Source organism: Erinaceus europaeus, chromosome 1, assembly GCF_950295315.1.
Source record: "Erinaceus europaeus chromosome 1, mEriEur2.1, whole genome shotgun sequence".
In the NCBI taxonomy this organism is placed as follows: Eukaryota; Metazoa; Chordata; class Mammalia; order Eulipotyphla; family Erinaceidae; genus Erinaceus; species Erinaceus europaeus.
In genome coordinates this window covers 38,566,982-38,583,207 of record NC_080162.1, presented here as the reverse complement: position 1 = coordinate 38,583,207, position 16,226 = coordinate 38,566,982, and the positions used below count along the sequence as shown (strand labels likewise).

The 16,226-nt window shown below is 48.1% G+C and overlaps 1 protein-coding gene and 1 non-coding gene across 2 annotated transcripts; both read right to left on the bottom strand.

The window, feature by feature from the left end:
• Positions 1-421: 421 nt before the first annotated feature.
• ZBP1 (Z-DNA binding protein 1) lies at positions 422-15,747 on the bottom strand. The gene is made up of 9 exons (XM_060201616.1): positions 15,714-15,747; positions 12,631-12,852; positions 11,742-11,765; positions 11,538-11,603; positions 9,224-9,397; positions 7,295-7,462; positions 4,291-4,473; positions 3,575-3,793; positions 422-1,047 (listed from the first exon to the last, which is right to left on the bottom strand). Exons 1-9 carry the CDS (start codon positions 15,745-15,747, stop codon positions 896-898), a joined length of 1,242 nt encoding a protein of 413 aa, XP_060057599.1. The 3' UTR covers positions 422-895.
• Positions 12,097-12,261, bottom strand: LOC132542545 (U1 spliceosomal RNA). The gene has a single exon (XR_009553548.1). It is a non-coding gene; the product is annotated as a U1 spliceosomal RNA (small nuclear RNA).
• Positions 15,748-16,226: the final 479 nt, after the last annotated feature.

The following is a 16,226-nucleotide window of genomic DNA, read 5'->3' as shown; positions in this document are numbered from 1 at the left end:
TGATGCAAGTGTCCAGTCAAAGCATTTTGTCACATGGGTTACCCAGGAACCAGTTAAAGGATGAGCATGTGACCAGGGGCATCCATTGTGGTTTTGGCTACTGGGAAGGGATGTTCACCTTCCCCTGGGCTGCTGAGCTGGTGACCTGGAGCTTCCACGGGGACATTTAGGCCAATGCAAAGGAAAGCAGAGCATAGATGGAGGAAGGAAGGTTGAGTCCATCTTAAAATTTTTAATTATGTAGGAAAGAAAAAAGAAAAACACAGCCAGAACACCTCTCGGGCACACAGGACCTCCTGTTTGAGAGTCCCATGCTTTATCCAATGAACGCTTCCAAGAGCATGAGACTTGAGTCTTTTTAAAAACATTTTTTATTATCTTTACTTATTGGATAAAGACATCCAGAAATCGAGAGGGAAGAGGCAATAGAGAGGGAGAGAGACCGAGAGATGCCTGCAACACTGCTTCACCACTCTGAAAGCTTTCCCCCTTCAGGGCTCAAACCTGGGTCTTTGCACATTATAACATGTGTGCTCAACCAGGTGTGCCACCACCTGGCTCTCCATGAGACTGAGTCTTAAAAATATAGTCTAAGCCCCTTGATCTATTTATACCTGACACTGGAACATTATTTGGACTAGTCTATATTGAAAGAGCCCCCTTTGTGCTGAAATGAGACCCCACTTCCTAGCACCTGTCACCCAATGAGTTTATATAAATTATTTTGTTAGCAATTTAATAATAGTTTACAAAGATTATGAGATTACAAGAGTATACAGTTCTACACCCCACCCACAGAATCAAAGTTCTGTGCCCCTCCCCAGAGAATTGGCATAGTTCTGGAAAAGTCTTTAAGACCATAGCCCAAGGAGTTGTGATGAATAAAAGTGTCCACTCAGCACCCTTCTTCTGCAAAATTAAGGGCCCAGCTCTCCAGAGTCATAGTCGCTAGATGGCCAGTAAAAGTGGAGAGGTCATTGTTGGAGGCATCTTGACTTTTGTGTTGACGGGACTCGCCTCTGGACTGTGTGGCTTCAGAGCCAGAACCTGGAGAAGGAAGAATGGGGGACACACAGGGGACCAATGAGTCACTTGCCCAATAGCCAGAGCAACTGGCTCATGAGGAACCCAAGACCTACCACGTGGATGGTAGTGTCCCCACCTCTGAGGGCCTCCCTTGTCCACTTGGGCCACTGAAATAGCTCTCAGTTCTTCCAGAGGTCCTTTGTCTTGTCCCCAAATGACCCTGATGGGTTTTTAAATTGCCTACCATGTCACATCACATTGTCCTGCCCCTACACCCAGCTCACTCCAGAGGCAACGCCTGACTTCCCAGTTTACCTACTGGCCTTGAGAGCCCAGCCCTGCACCCATCCCCTCCCCAAAGGCTCTCTACCCAACAGGCTCAGATGCCACCTCCTTTTAGAACCTTCAATGACTGCACCACCCACCCCTCCCCAAGGTTTCATTATTCCAAAAGGGCCAAGTTGGGCTTTTTTTGTTTGTTTGTTTGTTTTTGAGAGAGAGACTTGATTACTTTGAGTCATAGCTATCCCTTCCTGGACTGTAAGTTCCAGAATGGAGTCTTGGTCCATTTCATAGTTATGGGAGCACTGGCCTCATCTGAATGAGTGAATGAATAATAAATAAGTAAACTACTTCTTCCTAATATCTGAAAAGATGGAAGAAGTGAAGTGGCCACAGCATTATTTCTGGTGAAGAATCAGTAAGCCTGGAAATGATGGTGGTGGTGGTGGGGTATGTTCCAGAAGGTTTCAAGTACAGCCAGCAGCACACAGGGCCCACATTTGAGGTCTCACACTCACTTCAGCACTCTGCTGTCTTTATGCTATAAAGCTAGGTTTTGAAGAAGCCCTGCCTTTCCACAAGCTCTGGGGTCCATGGCCACCTCACTGTACTAAGAAAGGGCCACAGCAGCGGGGAGGTGGGGTAGAAATTGGAGGGGGAGAATAACAGGTCAAGTGGGAGGAGCTCCCAGCATGCCCACAGATAGCCCAGCTCAGCTAGCCTCCCCAAAAGGGGGTCCCACACTTGAGTAGTGCCCAACTAGTCACATCCTGGAAAGGTGTCAGTTCCTCAATTCTCCAGCTGAGACCCTATTTCAGTCAGGTAAGAACATGAGTATGGGGAATTGGGTGGTAGCACAGTGGGTTAAGCACAGGTGGCACAAAGCATAAGGACCGGCTTAAGGATCCTGGTTCAAGCCCCTGGGTCCCCACCTGCAGGGGAGTCGCTTCACAAGTGGTGAAGCAGGTCTGCAGGTGTCTGTCTCTCTCCCCCTTTCTGTCTTCCCCTCCTCTCTCCGTTTCTCTCTGTCCTAACAATGACTACCTCAATAACAACAACAATAATAACTACAACAGTAAAACAACAAGGGCAATAAAATGTGAATAAATAAATAAATAAATATTTTTTAAAAGGAACATGAGTGTGACTGAGGGTGTTAAGAGAATATAACTTGGTGCTGAGACCTCAGGGAAGGGCAAATCCAGCAGGATCCACTCTCCCCCACCCCCCTTTTGTTGCCCTTTTTGTTTTATCCTTGTTGTGGTGATTATTGTTGTTACTGCTGTCATTGTTGTCGAATAGGACAGACAGAAATCGAGAGGAGGGGAAGACAGAGAGGGGGAGAGAAAGACAGACACCTGCAGATCTGCTTCACCACTCGTGAAGAGACGCCCCTGCAGGTGAGGAGCTGGGGGCTCTAACTGGGATCCTTATGCCCATCCTTGCACTTTGCGCCATGTGTGCTTAACCCGCTGTGCTACCACCCGACCCCTCAGGATCCACTCTTTTTCCCAGATGGAGGGCTGTGTGTCTGTCCAGAAAGAGGAGTCTTGGCTGACCCAGCCTGAGACCTACAGGTCAACAAATTCTATGTGTTGTATGGTTCTGAGTTGCAACAAAGGGTGGCCACACAGATCCCACCCCCACCCCCGCTCCCTTCCCAAGTTTCTGAGAAATGAGGAATGGCTTCATCTGGATTGACTTCATTTGATGACAGAAAGGAATCTGTGATCCAAAAGCAGGGACCTCAGCACTCACATAAGGATAGCAAGGGGGTCTTTCTCATACTCTTTGAAGGTGACCTGAGGCCCCTCATTGGGTCATCAAGGAATGGCCATAGGAGGGAGGAGAGGCCTCCTTCAGAATCAGGATAGATGCACATGGCAGGTTTCTGCCAGGATTTCAGACTGTGGCTAATGCAGGTGTCTGACCACCTGCCATCCAGCCCCATATCCTGTCTGGAAGCCTGAGATCATGAGAGTAATGCCTCCCTGCCTGAATGTCCACAGAAGGTTGGGCTCACCTGAACCTCTCCAGAGTCGCAGGACATATGGGCCATAGCCACATTTACTAACAGAAGGGGAGCCCAACACACAGAGAGAAGGTCGCTCAGCCAAAAAGACCTGACATTCCACCCCCTCAGTCTACCTCCGCACCCCAGCTCTCTGCTGACCACATATTGCCTCCCAGTCCAGGGAGATGGGAGACTTAGGAAGAGTGAATGAATGAACAAGCATGCACAGGAACTTCAGAGCCCCAGGATTACCTGTGTCCTCTCCCCACTCCTCTGGGTGTCCCTTGCAGGCCCCAGGCCCCTTGGCCCCCTCTGGGCTGACAGTCATCCTGTTGCAGTTGCCAATGACTGAGTCCTCCACAAAGCAGGAGGTGATGTGGACCCTCTGGGTCACGTCCTCTCCTGAGCAGGATTCTGCTTGGGGCATTTCGATTTTGAATGAAGCCTCTGGGTTCATAGTGGTGGCAGAGCCTGTGGGAGGATCAAAGACAGAGATGCTGGGAGGAAGGCAGGAGTAGGTGCCCTGTGGCCCCAGCCCCAACCCCAGCCTGGCCCTCCACCCTGACATTACATCTGGTTTCCCCATACCATGCACACCACCCCATCACTAGCTCCCTGCACGGCCACTCCTCTGCCAGGACCGCCATCTTTCTCTGTAGCCCTGCCAGGGATGCCAGCCAGAGCCTCGCTCTGATCAAGTCTTCAGTGTCTTTTTTTCTTTTTTTTTATAATTTTTGGGTATTACCTTTATTTATTTATTGGATATAGACAGCTATAAATCTAGAGGGAGGGGGTAGTAGAGAGGGAGAGAGTCAGAGAGACACCTGCAGTGGGGTCAGGGCTGGGGGGTGGCACACTTGGTTAAGTGTACATAGTACGAAGGGCAAAGAATGGCTTGGGTCATCAGTCCAGCATCTGTAAAGAGTTGAAAAGGGAATGTTGGGCTGGTGGCCATAGGCTTTTATTACCTGAGGGGCCATTGAAGGGGCTGCAGACAGGATCTTGGGCCAGGGTGCGGTGAACACTCATCTCGTTGGCATGTCCCAGCTGCACACGTCTGAGCACAGACGCATCCATGCGTATGTCCTGGGCTCCCAGAGCTCCAACTGAGGCACCCTGCATTGGGGGGAACTGGAGGGGTTCTGCAGAGCCTGGCAAAGGACATGGCAAGAGTCAGCTTGAGGCTTTACAACTGTGCCTGGGCTTCACAGGGCCACCAGGAGACCCAACAGGAGCCCCAGCCAATGCTTCCCAGCATCCTCACTCCTCCAGGCTCCTCAGGAGAAAGGCCACTTTGGTGTCAGTTTCTTTTCTCTCTTCCTTCCTTCCTTCCTTCCTTCCTTCCTTCCTTCCTTCCTTCCTTTCTCTCTTTCTCCATTCCTTCCTTTCTTCCTCCCTCTCTCCCTTCCTTCCTTTCTTCTTTTCTTTTCTTAATATTTATTTTCCCTTTTTATTATTGTTATTATTGATGCCATCATTGATAGATAGGATAGAGAGAAACGGAGAGAGGAGGGGAAGATAGAGAGGGAGAGAGAAAGATAGACACCTGCAGACCTGTTTCACCGCTTGTCAAGCATCCTCCCTGCAGGTGGGGAGCCGGGGGCTCCAACTGGGATCCTTATGCCAGTGCTTGCGCTTTGCACCACCTGTGCTTAACCTGCTGCGCTACTGCCTGACTCCCCTTTTTTCTTTTCTTTTCTTTTCTTTAACTTTTCTTTCCTTTTCTTTTGTTAAATTTCTTTATTGAGAAATTAATGTTTTACATTCAACAGTCTTTTCTTTTCTTTTACCACTACGGTTTTGTACCTGCACAATCCCACCACTCCCAGAAGAATTTTTGTTTTAAATATAAATAATGTAGAGGGGAGAGACAGGGAGAAAAGGAGAGATACCCTAGCACCACTAGTGAAGTTGCCCTGTGCAGTAGCTGGATGCTTGAACCCAGGGCCTCACACATGATAAACTGTAAATTTTACCAGCGTCAGAAAACTTTTAATGTCCCTCAACACCACACATAGTTTCCAACTTTCCTTTATTTTCAGAGCATATATCTTTATGATGAACTTTGTGGCCTTGGGTAAGTCAGTGTTATAAAAGTTTACTTTAAAATAAATCTTGGGGAAGTGGGCAATAGCGCAGCGGGTTAAACACACATGGTGCAAAACACAAGGACCATGGTAAGGATCCTGGTTCGAGCCCTGGCTCCCCACTTGCAGGGGAGTCGCTTCATAAGCGGTGAAGCAGGTCTGCAGGTGTCTATCTTTCTCTCCCCCACTCTGTCTTCCCATCCTCTCTCGATTTCTCTCTGTCCTAACCAACAAAAATGACAGCAATGACAACAACAACAACGCTAAACAAGGGCAACAAAAATGGGGAAAAATGGCCTCCAGGAGCAGTGAATTTGCAGTGCAGGCACTGAGCCCTAGCAATAACCCTGGAGGCAAAAAAATAAATAAAGAAAATAAAATAAATATAAAATCTTGGGCTGGCACAAATCCCCATGTCCAAGGACCCTGGTTCAAGCCCCACTCCCAAGCTGCAGGATGGAAGCTTCCTAAGCAGTGAAGCAGTGCTACAGGTGTACCTCTCTTATCCTATGATTTTGTCAGTGTTTCCATTTTATGAATAAATATATTTTTAAAATATATTTAATTTTTGTAATTTTGTAATTTTTAATTTTTTAATTTCTCTCTGTCCTATCAAATATCTTTTTTTAAAAGAAGGAAATCAGGAGGCGGGTGGTTATACAGCGGGTTAAGTGCACGTGGCACAAAGCTTAAAGGCAGGTGTAAGGATCCTGGTTTGAGCCCCCAGCTCCCCACCTGCAGGGGAGTCGCTTCACAGGTGGTGAAGGAGGTCTATAGGTGTCTATCTTTCTCTCCCCCTCCCTGTATTCCCCTCCTCTCTCCATTTCTCTCTGTCCTATCCAACAATGACGACATCAATAACAATGACAATAATACAATAAGGACAACAAAAGGGGATAAATAAATATTTTTTAAAAATTTTTTTACAAAAGGAAAACATGGTCACAGCCGGTAGTAGATTCCTTGTGTGGGCACTGAGCCTCAGAATAACCTTGGTGGCAATAACTAAATAAATAAATTTACTTAATTTAATTAAAATAAATCGGGGTTGGGTGGTAGCACAGCGGGTTAAGCGCACATGGCATGAAGCACAAGGACCAGCGTAAGGATTCTGGTTCAAGCTCTAAGCCCCCACCTGCAGGGGGGTCACTTCACAAGCTGTGAAGCAGGTCTACAGTTGTCTATCTTTCTCTCCCCATCTCTGTCTTTCCCTCCTCTCTTCATTTTTCTCTGTCCTGTCCAACAATGACGATGGCAATAACAACAATAATAACAACAACAACAAGGGCAACAAAAGGAAAAAGTGGCCTTCAGGAGCAGTGGATTTATAGTGCAGGCACGGAGCTCCAGCAATAACCCTGGAAGCAAAGAATGAATGAATGAATGAAAGAGAGAGAGAGAGAGATAAATCTCCTTAATTAAAATAAATCTGAGTAGAATAAGAAGGTAGAGCATTGAACAACATTAAGTAATCAGAGCTCATAGTGGTCCACATAGGGAAGGCTCAGAGGGTTCAAGTTGGGGAAGACACTGATCTACAGTCTAGAGGAAAGTTCTCTACTTTACAGCTGGGGAGACCAAGGGATCTCCTGCAGTCCAGGAAGCAACCTAACTCGGGCTGGTGTTCCGCTCATTGGCTCCAGGCTAGAGAGGTGACACTGTCCTCTCTCAAAAGTGTCCAGCACAGAGCAAGAGCACACTGACCAAATCATGTTTCCTCAAGAGTAGGGTGTCACTGCATAAGCAACTCAGTTTGCATAAGCAAGACTTTGGAGATCTGAATGCTGCCCCACCTCCTCTGAGGCCCGAATCCCCTCCACCTCTGCCCCCACCCTGATGGAGAAGGTGAGCATGGGGATCTGGTCTAGTCTCTCAGAGCACTTACCGCTGACCCCGCAGGCTGTCTGTGTCACCATGACATTCCCGTGTCCAATCTGGATGTCTGCAGAGTTCTCGATGGAAATGTGGCTGTGTGGTCCAGACTGGTTGATCATGTTGACTGGATTTTGCTGGTAAATAATGGTGGCACACTGATTTCTTCCTCCAGAACCTTCTGCAAAAATAATGTCCCACTCTGGCCCCTCTGTACCCGTGTAGAGATTGGGGGTTACAGTTGGCAGAGCCTAGCTCTTCTGGGGGGGGGTAGCTTGTGGAAACACAGGTTCACAGTGCCCACCTTGGGGGTGCTGAGTGAGTGCATCTAAATGGGGAACCTGTATAACAAATACCACCTTGCATGGACATCTCCAAGGCAGCTCACCCTTCCTGTGTCTCTTAAGAGGGTCTCAGAAGCTTCACTGTTCCCCACTTACCCCCACCACTACCACCACCCTGCCCTCCCTCTAAAGTACCAAAACTCTGGCATGAGCCCCATGATCTCTCTCTCCATGGTGATGACCACAAGATGACTGATTGATCCTAACCTGTTTCTGACCACCAGACTCATTTTATTTAACTCACACAGTGTTTTTGGAGAATTTGGATTCTCACTCTGCAACATCTAAGTGCTTCAATGCATGGACAAACTAAGCATACTTGACACTTGATAAAGTTGGGTGATAAGGAGCTAGGGGGAGAATCTGCATTTGTACCATTAGTGTGTCGTACTGAACTTCCAGGGCTGATGAGACCCTGAAATGGTGCCTACTTTGCTAGATACTCAACCCAAGTTTGAGGCCCTGATACACCACATGAAAGTACTACAGCACTGAGGGAAATTTTGATGCTGTGTTCTTGCTCCCTTTCTGTCACCCTCTTTATATCTTGAAAAGTCAGCCCCAAATGGTGAAGTCCCAGTGACAACAAAATAGTAATAATAATAATAATAATAAATTAAAGATAAAATCCAATTTCTGTCCCACATTCGTTCCCAGAATGCTGAGACCTGCTAGGGTGAACACCTGCCCAGGGCTCTTCTGACCCTGCATGTGGGCCACACCCCCATCACAAACCGGAAGCTCTTGTTCCATCATGCGTCCCTTCCTCCATGAACGCAAACTTTACAATGTTGTTTTTTTGGCTCTATTGGGATCAGGCTACATGGAATCAAGGCTGGAGTCATTACAAATTATCGTTATGATTGTAATGTTCATTTTTAAACTTTCTAATGTTAAAAGGTATGAGAATGTTACTGTGGGACCCCTAAAAGTTCTAGACTCATGTCTGCTGCACCTCATGGGTAAGGTGGCATCAGGACCCCACCCTGAAGGCTTCTGAGCCCAGCCTGGCCATCTCTTCCAGCCATCTACTTATTTAAATATTTTTTTTTTTTACTATTAAACAGAGAGAGAGAGGGGAGAGTGAGAGAAGAGAGAGAGAGAAAGAGAAAGAAAGAGAGAGAGAGAGAGACCAAAGCTCTAGCATAAGGTGGTTCCTGTGATTGAACTTGGGCTCTTTAGGACCTCAGACATGGAAGTCATGTGCTTTAAAAGCAGGCTGGGCTATCTCCCCAACACTGACTTCAGCCATTCCAAAACTCCAAATTGGGCAAAACGCTTATAAGAAACCATGGGCAAACTCAAACTGAGTCCTGTAATTCAGGGTACAGTGAAGGTAGCCCCTTTCCTTTCAGCTCTTATTCCTTATGATAACAGAAGTGGGCCATGCCTCCAGGAAGACCCCCACCCCCAGTATCTCCACAAGCATGGCCCTCCCTCCCAGAGCCCCAGTTCAGTGGCCAGTCAGCAAGACCATTGTAAATTTCTGGAAGGGCTTGGAGAAGCATGGCACCCAACTAGGGCCAAGTGTCAGGTGTCTGGCCTTTTTCTGGCAGCCCTCTGCCCTAATCCGGGAATGTCCAGCAGGTGATGCTTACCTGGCCGATAAATCTCCCATAAATGTGACCTCTGGTCTAAGTCTAGAAGGTGCTTTGCCTTCAGTGCATACAAGTGTGGGTTAACCTCTTTCTCTGTCTTCATCCCCAAGGCCTGTGCAATGTGGAGAGCCTTATGGGGTCCACCATTTTCCAGGAACCTGTAGATCTTCTCCTCTGGGGAGCAGGAGAGAGAAGGTTATTAACAGCCCCCTAAACCAGGTTTTTATCTACTGCGTGGTTTACTAGCTGAGCAACCTCACACCAGTGTAGTCCCTTGCTGCCTTGTTTCTCCACCTGTGAAATGTGCCCAATAGTGCATCTTGGGGCCTAGACCTCTACTAGATCCTTCTCTCCACCATCACTGGCCACTTCCATCAGGAATGTCATCATAAGCCCTTTTGTGGGCCTCTCCAGGACCTTGCCCTTAATGTAGAGCAACAGTGGTAGGGACTGCCCCACTCTCCAAAGGGAGGCTGGGTTAACTTTGCCACTCAAGGAAGACTGTTCCTGAAATGAATGCAGGCTGGAATGTTCCTAGCTGTGACCATGGACTTCAAGCTCAGACTGATAGAGACACTGAGCTCAGATTAACAGGGACTCAGAGGTAACAAAGGCTCCTGTGCTAAATATGAACATATTTGGGCCCTAAGTCAGATAGATGAGGTTAACAGTCAATGGTATTTATATACTTTCCTCATATTTGGGAGCTACTTTCTGCCCGAATCCAACTTTCTCTTCCATTTCTAAACTCTGTCACCATCTTCCCAGACAATACTTTTAGTCCACCTACATGTTAGCTATCAGGCTCAGGCAAAAAATTACTAAAGTCATGGGCCCCTTCGAACATACCTAAAATAGACTTCCTAGCTTCTTCCCACTCAAAGATCCCTAGTTTCATTTGCTCTACTCCTACCCTTGGGCTCCTGTTTATCAAACAATTTGTCCAGCTTTATATCTTACTGCCTTTCAGCTTTGCTGCAGATGCTACTATGACACCATTCTAAATTCCCTGGAATTCAGTGTGTCCTGGAACCCCACCTTTTCAGAGCCCTACTCCGCTAGGAAAAGATAGAAACAAGCTGGGAGTATGGATTGACCTGCCAACAACATCCATGTCCAATGAAGAAACAATTAGAGAAGCCAGACCTTCCACCTTCTGCACCCCATAAAGAATTCTGGTCCATACTTCCAGAAGGATAAGGAATAAGGAAGCTTCTGGGGGTCGGGTGGTAGGGCAGTGGGTTAAGTGCATGTGGAGCAAAGTGCAAGGATCCCGGTTCGAACACCCAGCTCTCCACCTGCAAGGGAGTGAAGCAGGTCTGCAGGTGTCTATCTTTCTCTCCCCTTCCCTGTCTTCCCCTCCTCTCTCTATTTCTTTCTGTCCTATCCAGCAACAACGGCATCAATAACAACAATAATAATAACCACAACAATTATAAAAGCAACAAGGGCAACAAAAAGGTAAATAAATAAATAAAATATTTTTTAAATTTTTTAAAATATTTATTTTATTATGTATTCCCTTTTGTTGCCCTTGTTGTTTTATTGTTGTAGTTATTATTGTTATTGTCGTTGTTGGATAGGACAGAGAGAAATGGAGAGAGGAGGGGAAGACAGAGAGGAGGAGAGAAAGATAGACACCTGCAGACCTGCTTCACCGCCTGTGAAGTGACTCCCCTGCAGGTGGGGAGCCGGGGTTCGAACCGGGATCCTTATGCCGGTCCTTGTGCTTTGCGCCACCTGCGCTCAACCCGCTGCGCTACAGCCCGACTCCCAATAAAATATTTTTTAAAAAAAAGAATAAGGAAACTTCCCAGGGAGGAGACAGGACATAGGACTCTGGTGGTGGGAACTGTATGGATTGTACCCCTGTTTTCTTACAATCTTGTTCATCATTATTAAATCACTAACAAAAAATTAAATACATATATGTAGGATAAATATAAGTACTTGCCTGAATTATAGTTTTAGGTCGGCATAACTGATGTTAGAGTGTTGTTTAACTGTCCAACTGTTTTAACTTTAGTAATAAATTAAATGTTTCCCAAGAAAAAAGTGCCACCTTGGTTCTGAGGGCGGGGGAGGGACATGAAGTGCTCCAGAAAGTGACATGACCAGTGTCACCTAAGGGGTGAGAACAGTGTTGTCTCCGTGGTGCAGGCCTTCCACTGAGAGTAAAGTTTTCCCTATGAACACTGTGTAGGAAGTTCTTAGGGGTGGAGCCTGGCCCTGGAAGCAGTGGCCAGGGAACATTAAAGGGGCAGGAGTGAAGGGTCCCTGGTCCCGAGAGCTGAGAGGACACGAGGATACTCACGCAGTTCGCTGAGCAGAAGCCCACACCTTCCTGGGGTTGCCAGGGCATTGTGCTGGCGCCTCAGATCTGCAAAGGGAAGATGGGTCAGGTGGAGAAACAGGAAGGAAACAAGGCCCTGCCACTCCCCAGCATGCACCCCACTCACATCCTAGCTGCTAGCTGCCCCTTCGCCTCCCCTGTCATGTGGCTTTGCTGTTAACTCACCTCTCTGGGGTTCCACTTCCTTTTCTACGAAAGGCAGAAGTCAGCCACTTACCAGCCTCTGGGGGTGACTTGTCCTGTGGGTAAACCCTGAGGACACTAGTGTGTCTTAAACTACTGACTGATGCTAGAAAACTAGAAGAGTCTCAGCAAGATCACTCACTTGGGAGGGTGCTTGTCTTGCCATGCACAAGACCCAAGTTCAAGTCTGGCCTCTGCTGCACTGGGGGAAGTTGTAGTGTCTTTCCCCTTCTCCCTTTGTTTCCCCCCCTCTTCCTCCCTCTTTCTCTTCCTTCCTTCCTTCCTTTCTTTCTTTCTCTTTCTTTCTTTCTTTCTTTCTCTCTTTCACCGAGGGAGTGTACAAATGCATTTATTATGCTATTGAGTTTCCCACAAATTATGCTGTTATGTTTCCCACATTTGGGGAAATCACAGGTGTCAGCACATCTGGAATGCAATGGATAAGCCTTGTCCTGAGAAGACCACCTTCACGATCACGGTGTCTCCTCTTCCAGGTAGCTATTCTCTCTGTCTCTTTCTATCTGAGAAAGTCAACCAGGAACAGTGAAGTCCCAGCAATGACCAAAATAACACCAGAAAGGAAGACTAGCTTCTTCTACTGTTTCTATTACGATCATTATTGTAATATCATTATTGATATTGTTTTCCTCTTGTCATTTTTGCTGAGCACTAACAAGGTGGAGCCATTTGCATCTAATCCTTTCCCAGCCCCCTGCAACTATCTCTGCTGATGTGAGGACACTGAAGCTCAGCAAGGGGATATCTCCCTCCCCAGAAGGACATGCACTGGAACCCCAGCCTGAATCCTGGTTTGTCAAAACTAGTGTTCGAGTGTTCGGTCCCCGCCACCCCCCCCCCCCCGGAGGTTTACCCTGGCTGGGTGGGGTTCGTGCTCCTGGAGCAACATCTAGGGTGCCATCTTTGGCCAAGCACCATGTGGCAGGGGCCACAAGGGTGACTCTGGACCTCTTCTGCATCCGATAGAGGACCTGGTTGAGTGTCTTCTTGTGGACATTGAGATCCTTGGCCAACTGGTGAGTCTTCACTGGGGAGCCTTTGTCCTTCAACATCTGCACAATCCTCTGCTCAATACCTGGGGGTGCAAAAAAGGGACAGGGAGTGAAATGGGCTCCCCCTCCAGGAGCCTGGGCTGGAGGCTGAGGGGCCAAAGAGCCCACGAGACAGGATTCAAAGGGCAGAGACCCTGACAACCTTTAATGCCATCTCTGATCAGTGAGGGGGTCCGGGGCTGGGCAGACATGGTGTAGGCCCTTCTGTGTCCTGCTGGTGTGAGCACTGTCTCCTGAGCAAGCAGGAGGCTCTGCTAGCTATCAAATGAGCTCAAAACAGGAGCATGGAGGGGGCTGGTGGGAGAAGAGGGTAGTGGCAGGGGAGGCAACTCCAGACTCAGTCCTTTCCCTGCCTGCTACCCATGCCATGGGCATTGCTGTCATCTGTTCATAGCAAAAACCTAACAGACATGTCTGTCTTGGGGCCCTGGGAATAATTATTCTCTGGAGTGGCCCTTTTCTCCACCGTCACCTCCCTGCTCCTCATCATTGTCTCCTGATAAGAGACATTGCATCTTCTCTGGACAGGTTTCTTCTGGACACCTTCTACTCACAGCTGGCTGACCCTGTGAGTGACCCAGCCACGCCCCTCCAGCCCCCTCCTGGCCTTGGCCTGTGCTGTACCTGGTTTCAGGAGCACTCTTCCCTCTCTCCCTTCACCTGCTGCCCACATGACCTCCAGGTCTGGATCAGTTGACAAGTCCTTTGGGAAACCATCTTGGAAGTCCTCCGGATGAGGGGGCTACTGCTGTGTTAGACTTCCTTGCAGAATGTCCCCCTGCTGCAGTGATCCTGCCCCCTGACAGGCATGTTGTGAGTACTTAGGAAACTCAGGAGATGGTGTTGGAATGAATGTATGAGGAGGTGAGAGAGTGAGGGAGGGATTTGCCCACCACTAGGACAGCTGTCAGCCCAGGTGACCCAGACAGGACTGGGAAGCTCTTCCTGGGCCTCTTCTTCCTCTCCTGAGTTAACTGATCCCAGGCAAGACCTCACAGCCTCAGAGAGGAACTCTCCAAATGACCCTGCCCTGCCCCCCACACGCATAGGCTAGATGTGGAACACACAGGGCTGGGTGGTGGTGCACCTAGCTAACCACACACATTACAATGTGCAATGACCCAGGTTCAAGTCCCTGGTCTCCACCTGCAGGGGGAAAGTTTCAGAAGAGGTGAAGCAGGACTTCAGGTGTTTTCTGTCTCTTTCCCTCTCTGTAGCCCCCTCCTCTCTCAATTTCTCTCTGTTTCTTTTTTTTAAAACATATTTTATTTATTTATTTTCCATTTTGTTGCCCTTGTTGTTTTTTATTGTTGTTGTAGTTATTATTATTATTGTTGTTGATATCATCATTATTGGATAGGACAGAGAGAAATGGAGAGAAAAGGGGAATGCAGAGAGGGGGAGAGAAAGATAGACACCTGCAGACCTGCTGAAGCGACTCCCCTGCAGGTGTGGAGCTGGGGGCTTGAACCAGGATTCTTATGCCAGTCCTTGCACTTTGCGTCACATGCACTTAACCCGCTGAGCTACCGCCTGACTCCAAATTTCTCTCTGTTTTTATCCAATAATAACTAAAATAAAGATGTAAATTTTAAAAAGAGTGGCACACACAAGCACATACAGGCATGCATGCACACATGCATGTTCATGTACACGTAAACACACACATACACACACACACACACACACAGTGACCTGGGCTGGAGAAATTTGAGGTGGAACATCTTCCTCCAAGAACTCCAAAGAGTAGAAATGCAAAGCAAGGCCTTTCTTACAAGAACTGAGGTCCACACAGGCTGGCCAGATATTGTGCCTGATAGGTGTGTCTGGTTCCCAGATGGCAATGCAGGGGGAAGGGGCCATCTAGCTGACAGCTGGGCACTGCCCTTGTGGGTGGAGTGGTGTCTTTGTGCCTGGCACAGGGAAATGCAGCCACAACCCTAGCACCCTGTTCCCACCCTCCACCTAGCAGATTTTACCCACAGCAGTGAGGTGTGTGGATGGAGGGGAAGGGAGGGGAGGGTCCCCTTTCAGCCTATTACAGACTGACATTGCCTTGTTTATAGGAGTCCCCATGTTTCTGTCCAGGGGAACTTCACGACACAGTCACCACTCTCCTGACCACAAAGAAGAAACGGAGTTTGAAAAGAGAACGGAGGCCCAGGTATGAGGGCAGGGGACACAGGGCCTGGCTAAGAGGTAAGGAAAGAAATGATCTGAATCCTGCCTCAGGGCCCCTGTGGCCTTGCCACAGGACCTTGGGGATCCTCAGCCACACCTTGCTGGTACCCTCTTCCTCTTTTTGTCCTCTGCCAGCAGGTTTCCTCGCATGAGCCCCAGCTGTGCCACCTGTTAGTTATGTGACTGTCCTGTGCTCAGTTTCACCAACTGAATAGCAGCTGGTTCCTAGAAAGTGGCTAGGATAATAGGAGCTGAAGAGAACAAAGCAAATCAAACAAACAAACAAACAAAACACACACACACACACACACACACACACACACACACACACGCCCACAAGCCAATGGTGGCAAACCCAGAATTTAATCTCCTTTTTCCAGAAGGAGGAAATTGTCTTCTGGGGCAAGAGAGAGGTGCATACCCACAGGCAAGTCTTATCAAAGATGCTTTCCTGGTTATGTGTGAAGGCATGTTCAGACCCTCATTGCACCCTGCCACATGAGTCATGAGTCATGTCGCCTCTAGATTATGAGATTTTGTGTACAAAGCACAGGCAGCACTGCAACCCTTTGTAAAGCCTGTCAGTGCAAGGCCCCTGGGGCAGAGCCGCCATGTCATGGTCCCTTATCTAGAAACAGCTGTTAAGACAGAAAGCAAGGCCCACCAGAACACCTGCCATCCCTGGGAAGAGGAAAATACACACCTGTTTCATCCAGTTCTTCAGGAGCCTCAGCCATGCTGAGCCAGGAGCCAGAAGACTCAGGGAACACTGGATGGTCCTGTGGGGGGAACTAGGTTGAGGCTGGCTGTCCTTGTGTGAATGAGCCTGGTGCTTCTGAAAGCTGAGAACAGACAGTGTCAACCAGACAGGTGTGAGCTGTCCACAGCCGAGAAACAGAGACTTAGTCAGCTGTCCTAATCAGCTTTTCAGAGGAAAGAAAAATGAAACTATGGTGTAGCTTTTAAAATAAACAAAATCGAAAGTAGAAATGATGATCACAGATGGAGGGGCGGGGGTGTCTAATTAAATGTTGACAGAGAGGAGAAGAGAAGGATAACTGAGTCTGGGGGTCTCCTAGGACCTCTGGGTATCCACACACACACACATAAATCAGGACATGGGACGGGTATGCCTTGGGATATTCTTTGTGTGTATCAGAATTATAGGTCTCTTAAATGTGCACAACTGTGTGCTTGCTAATCTCCTGTGCCCCTC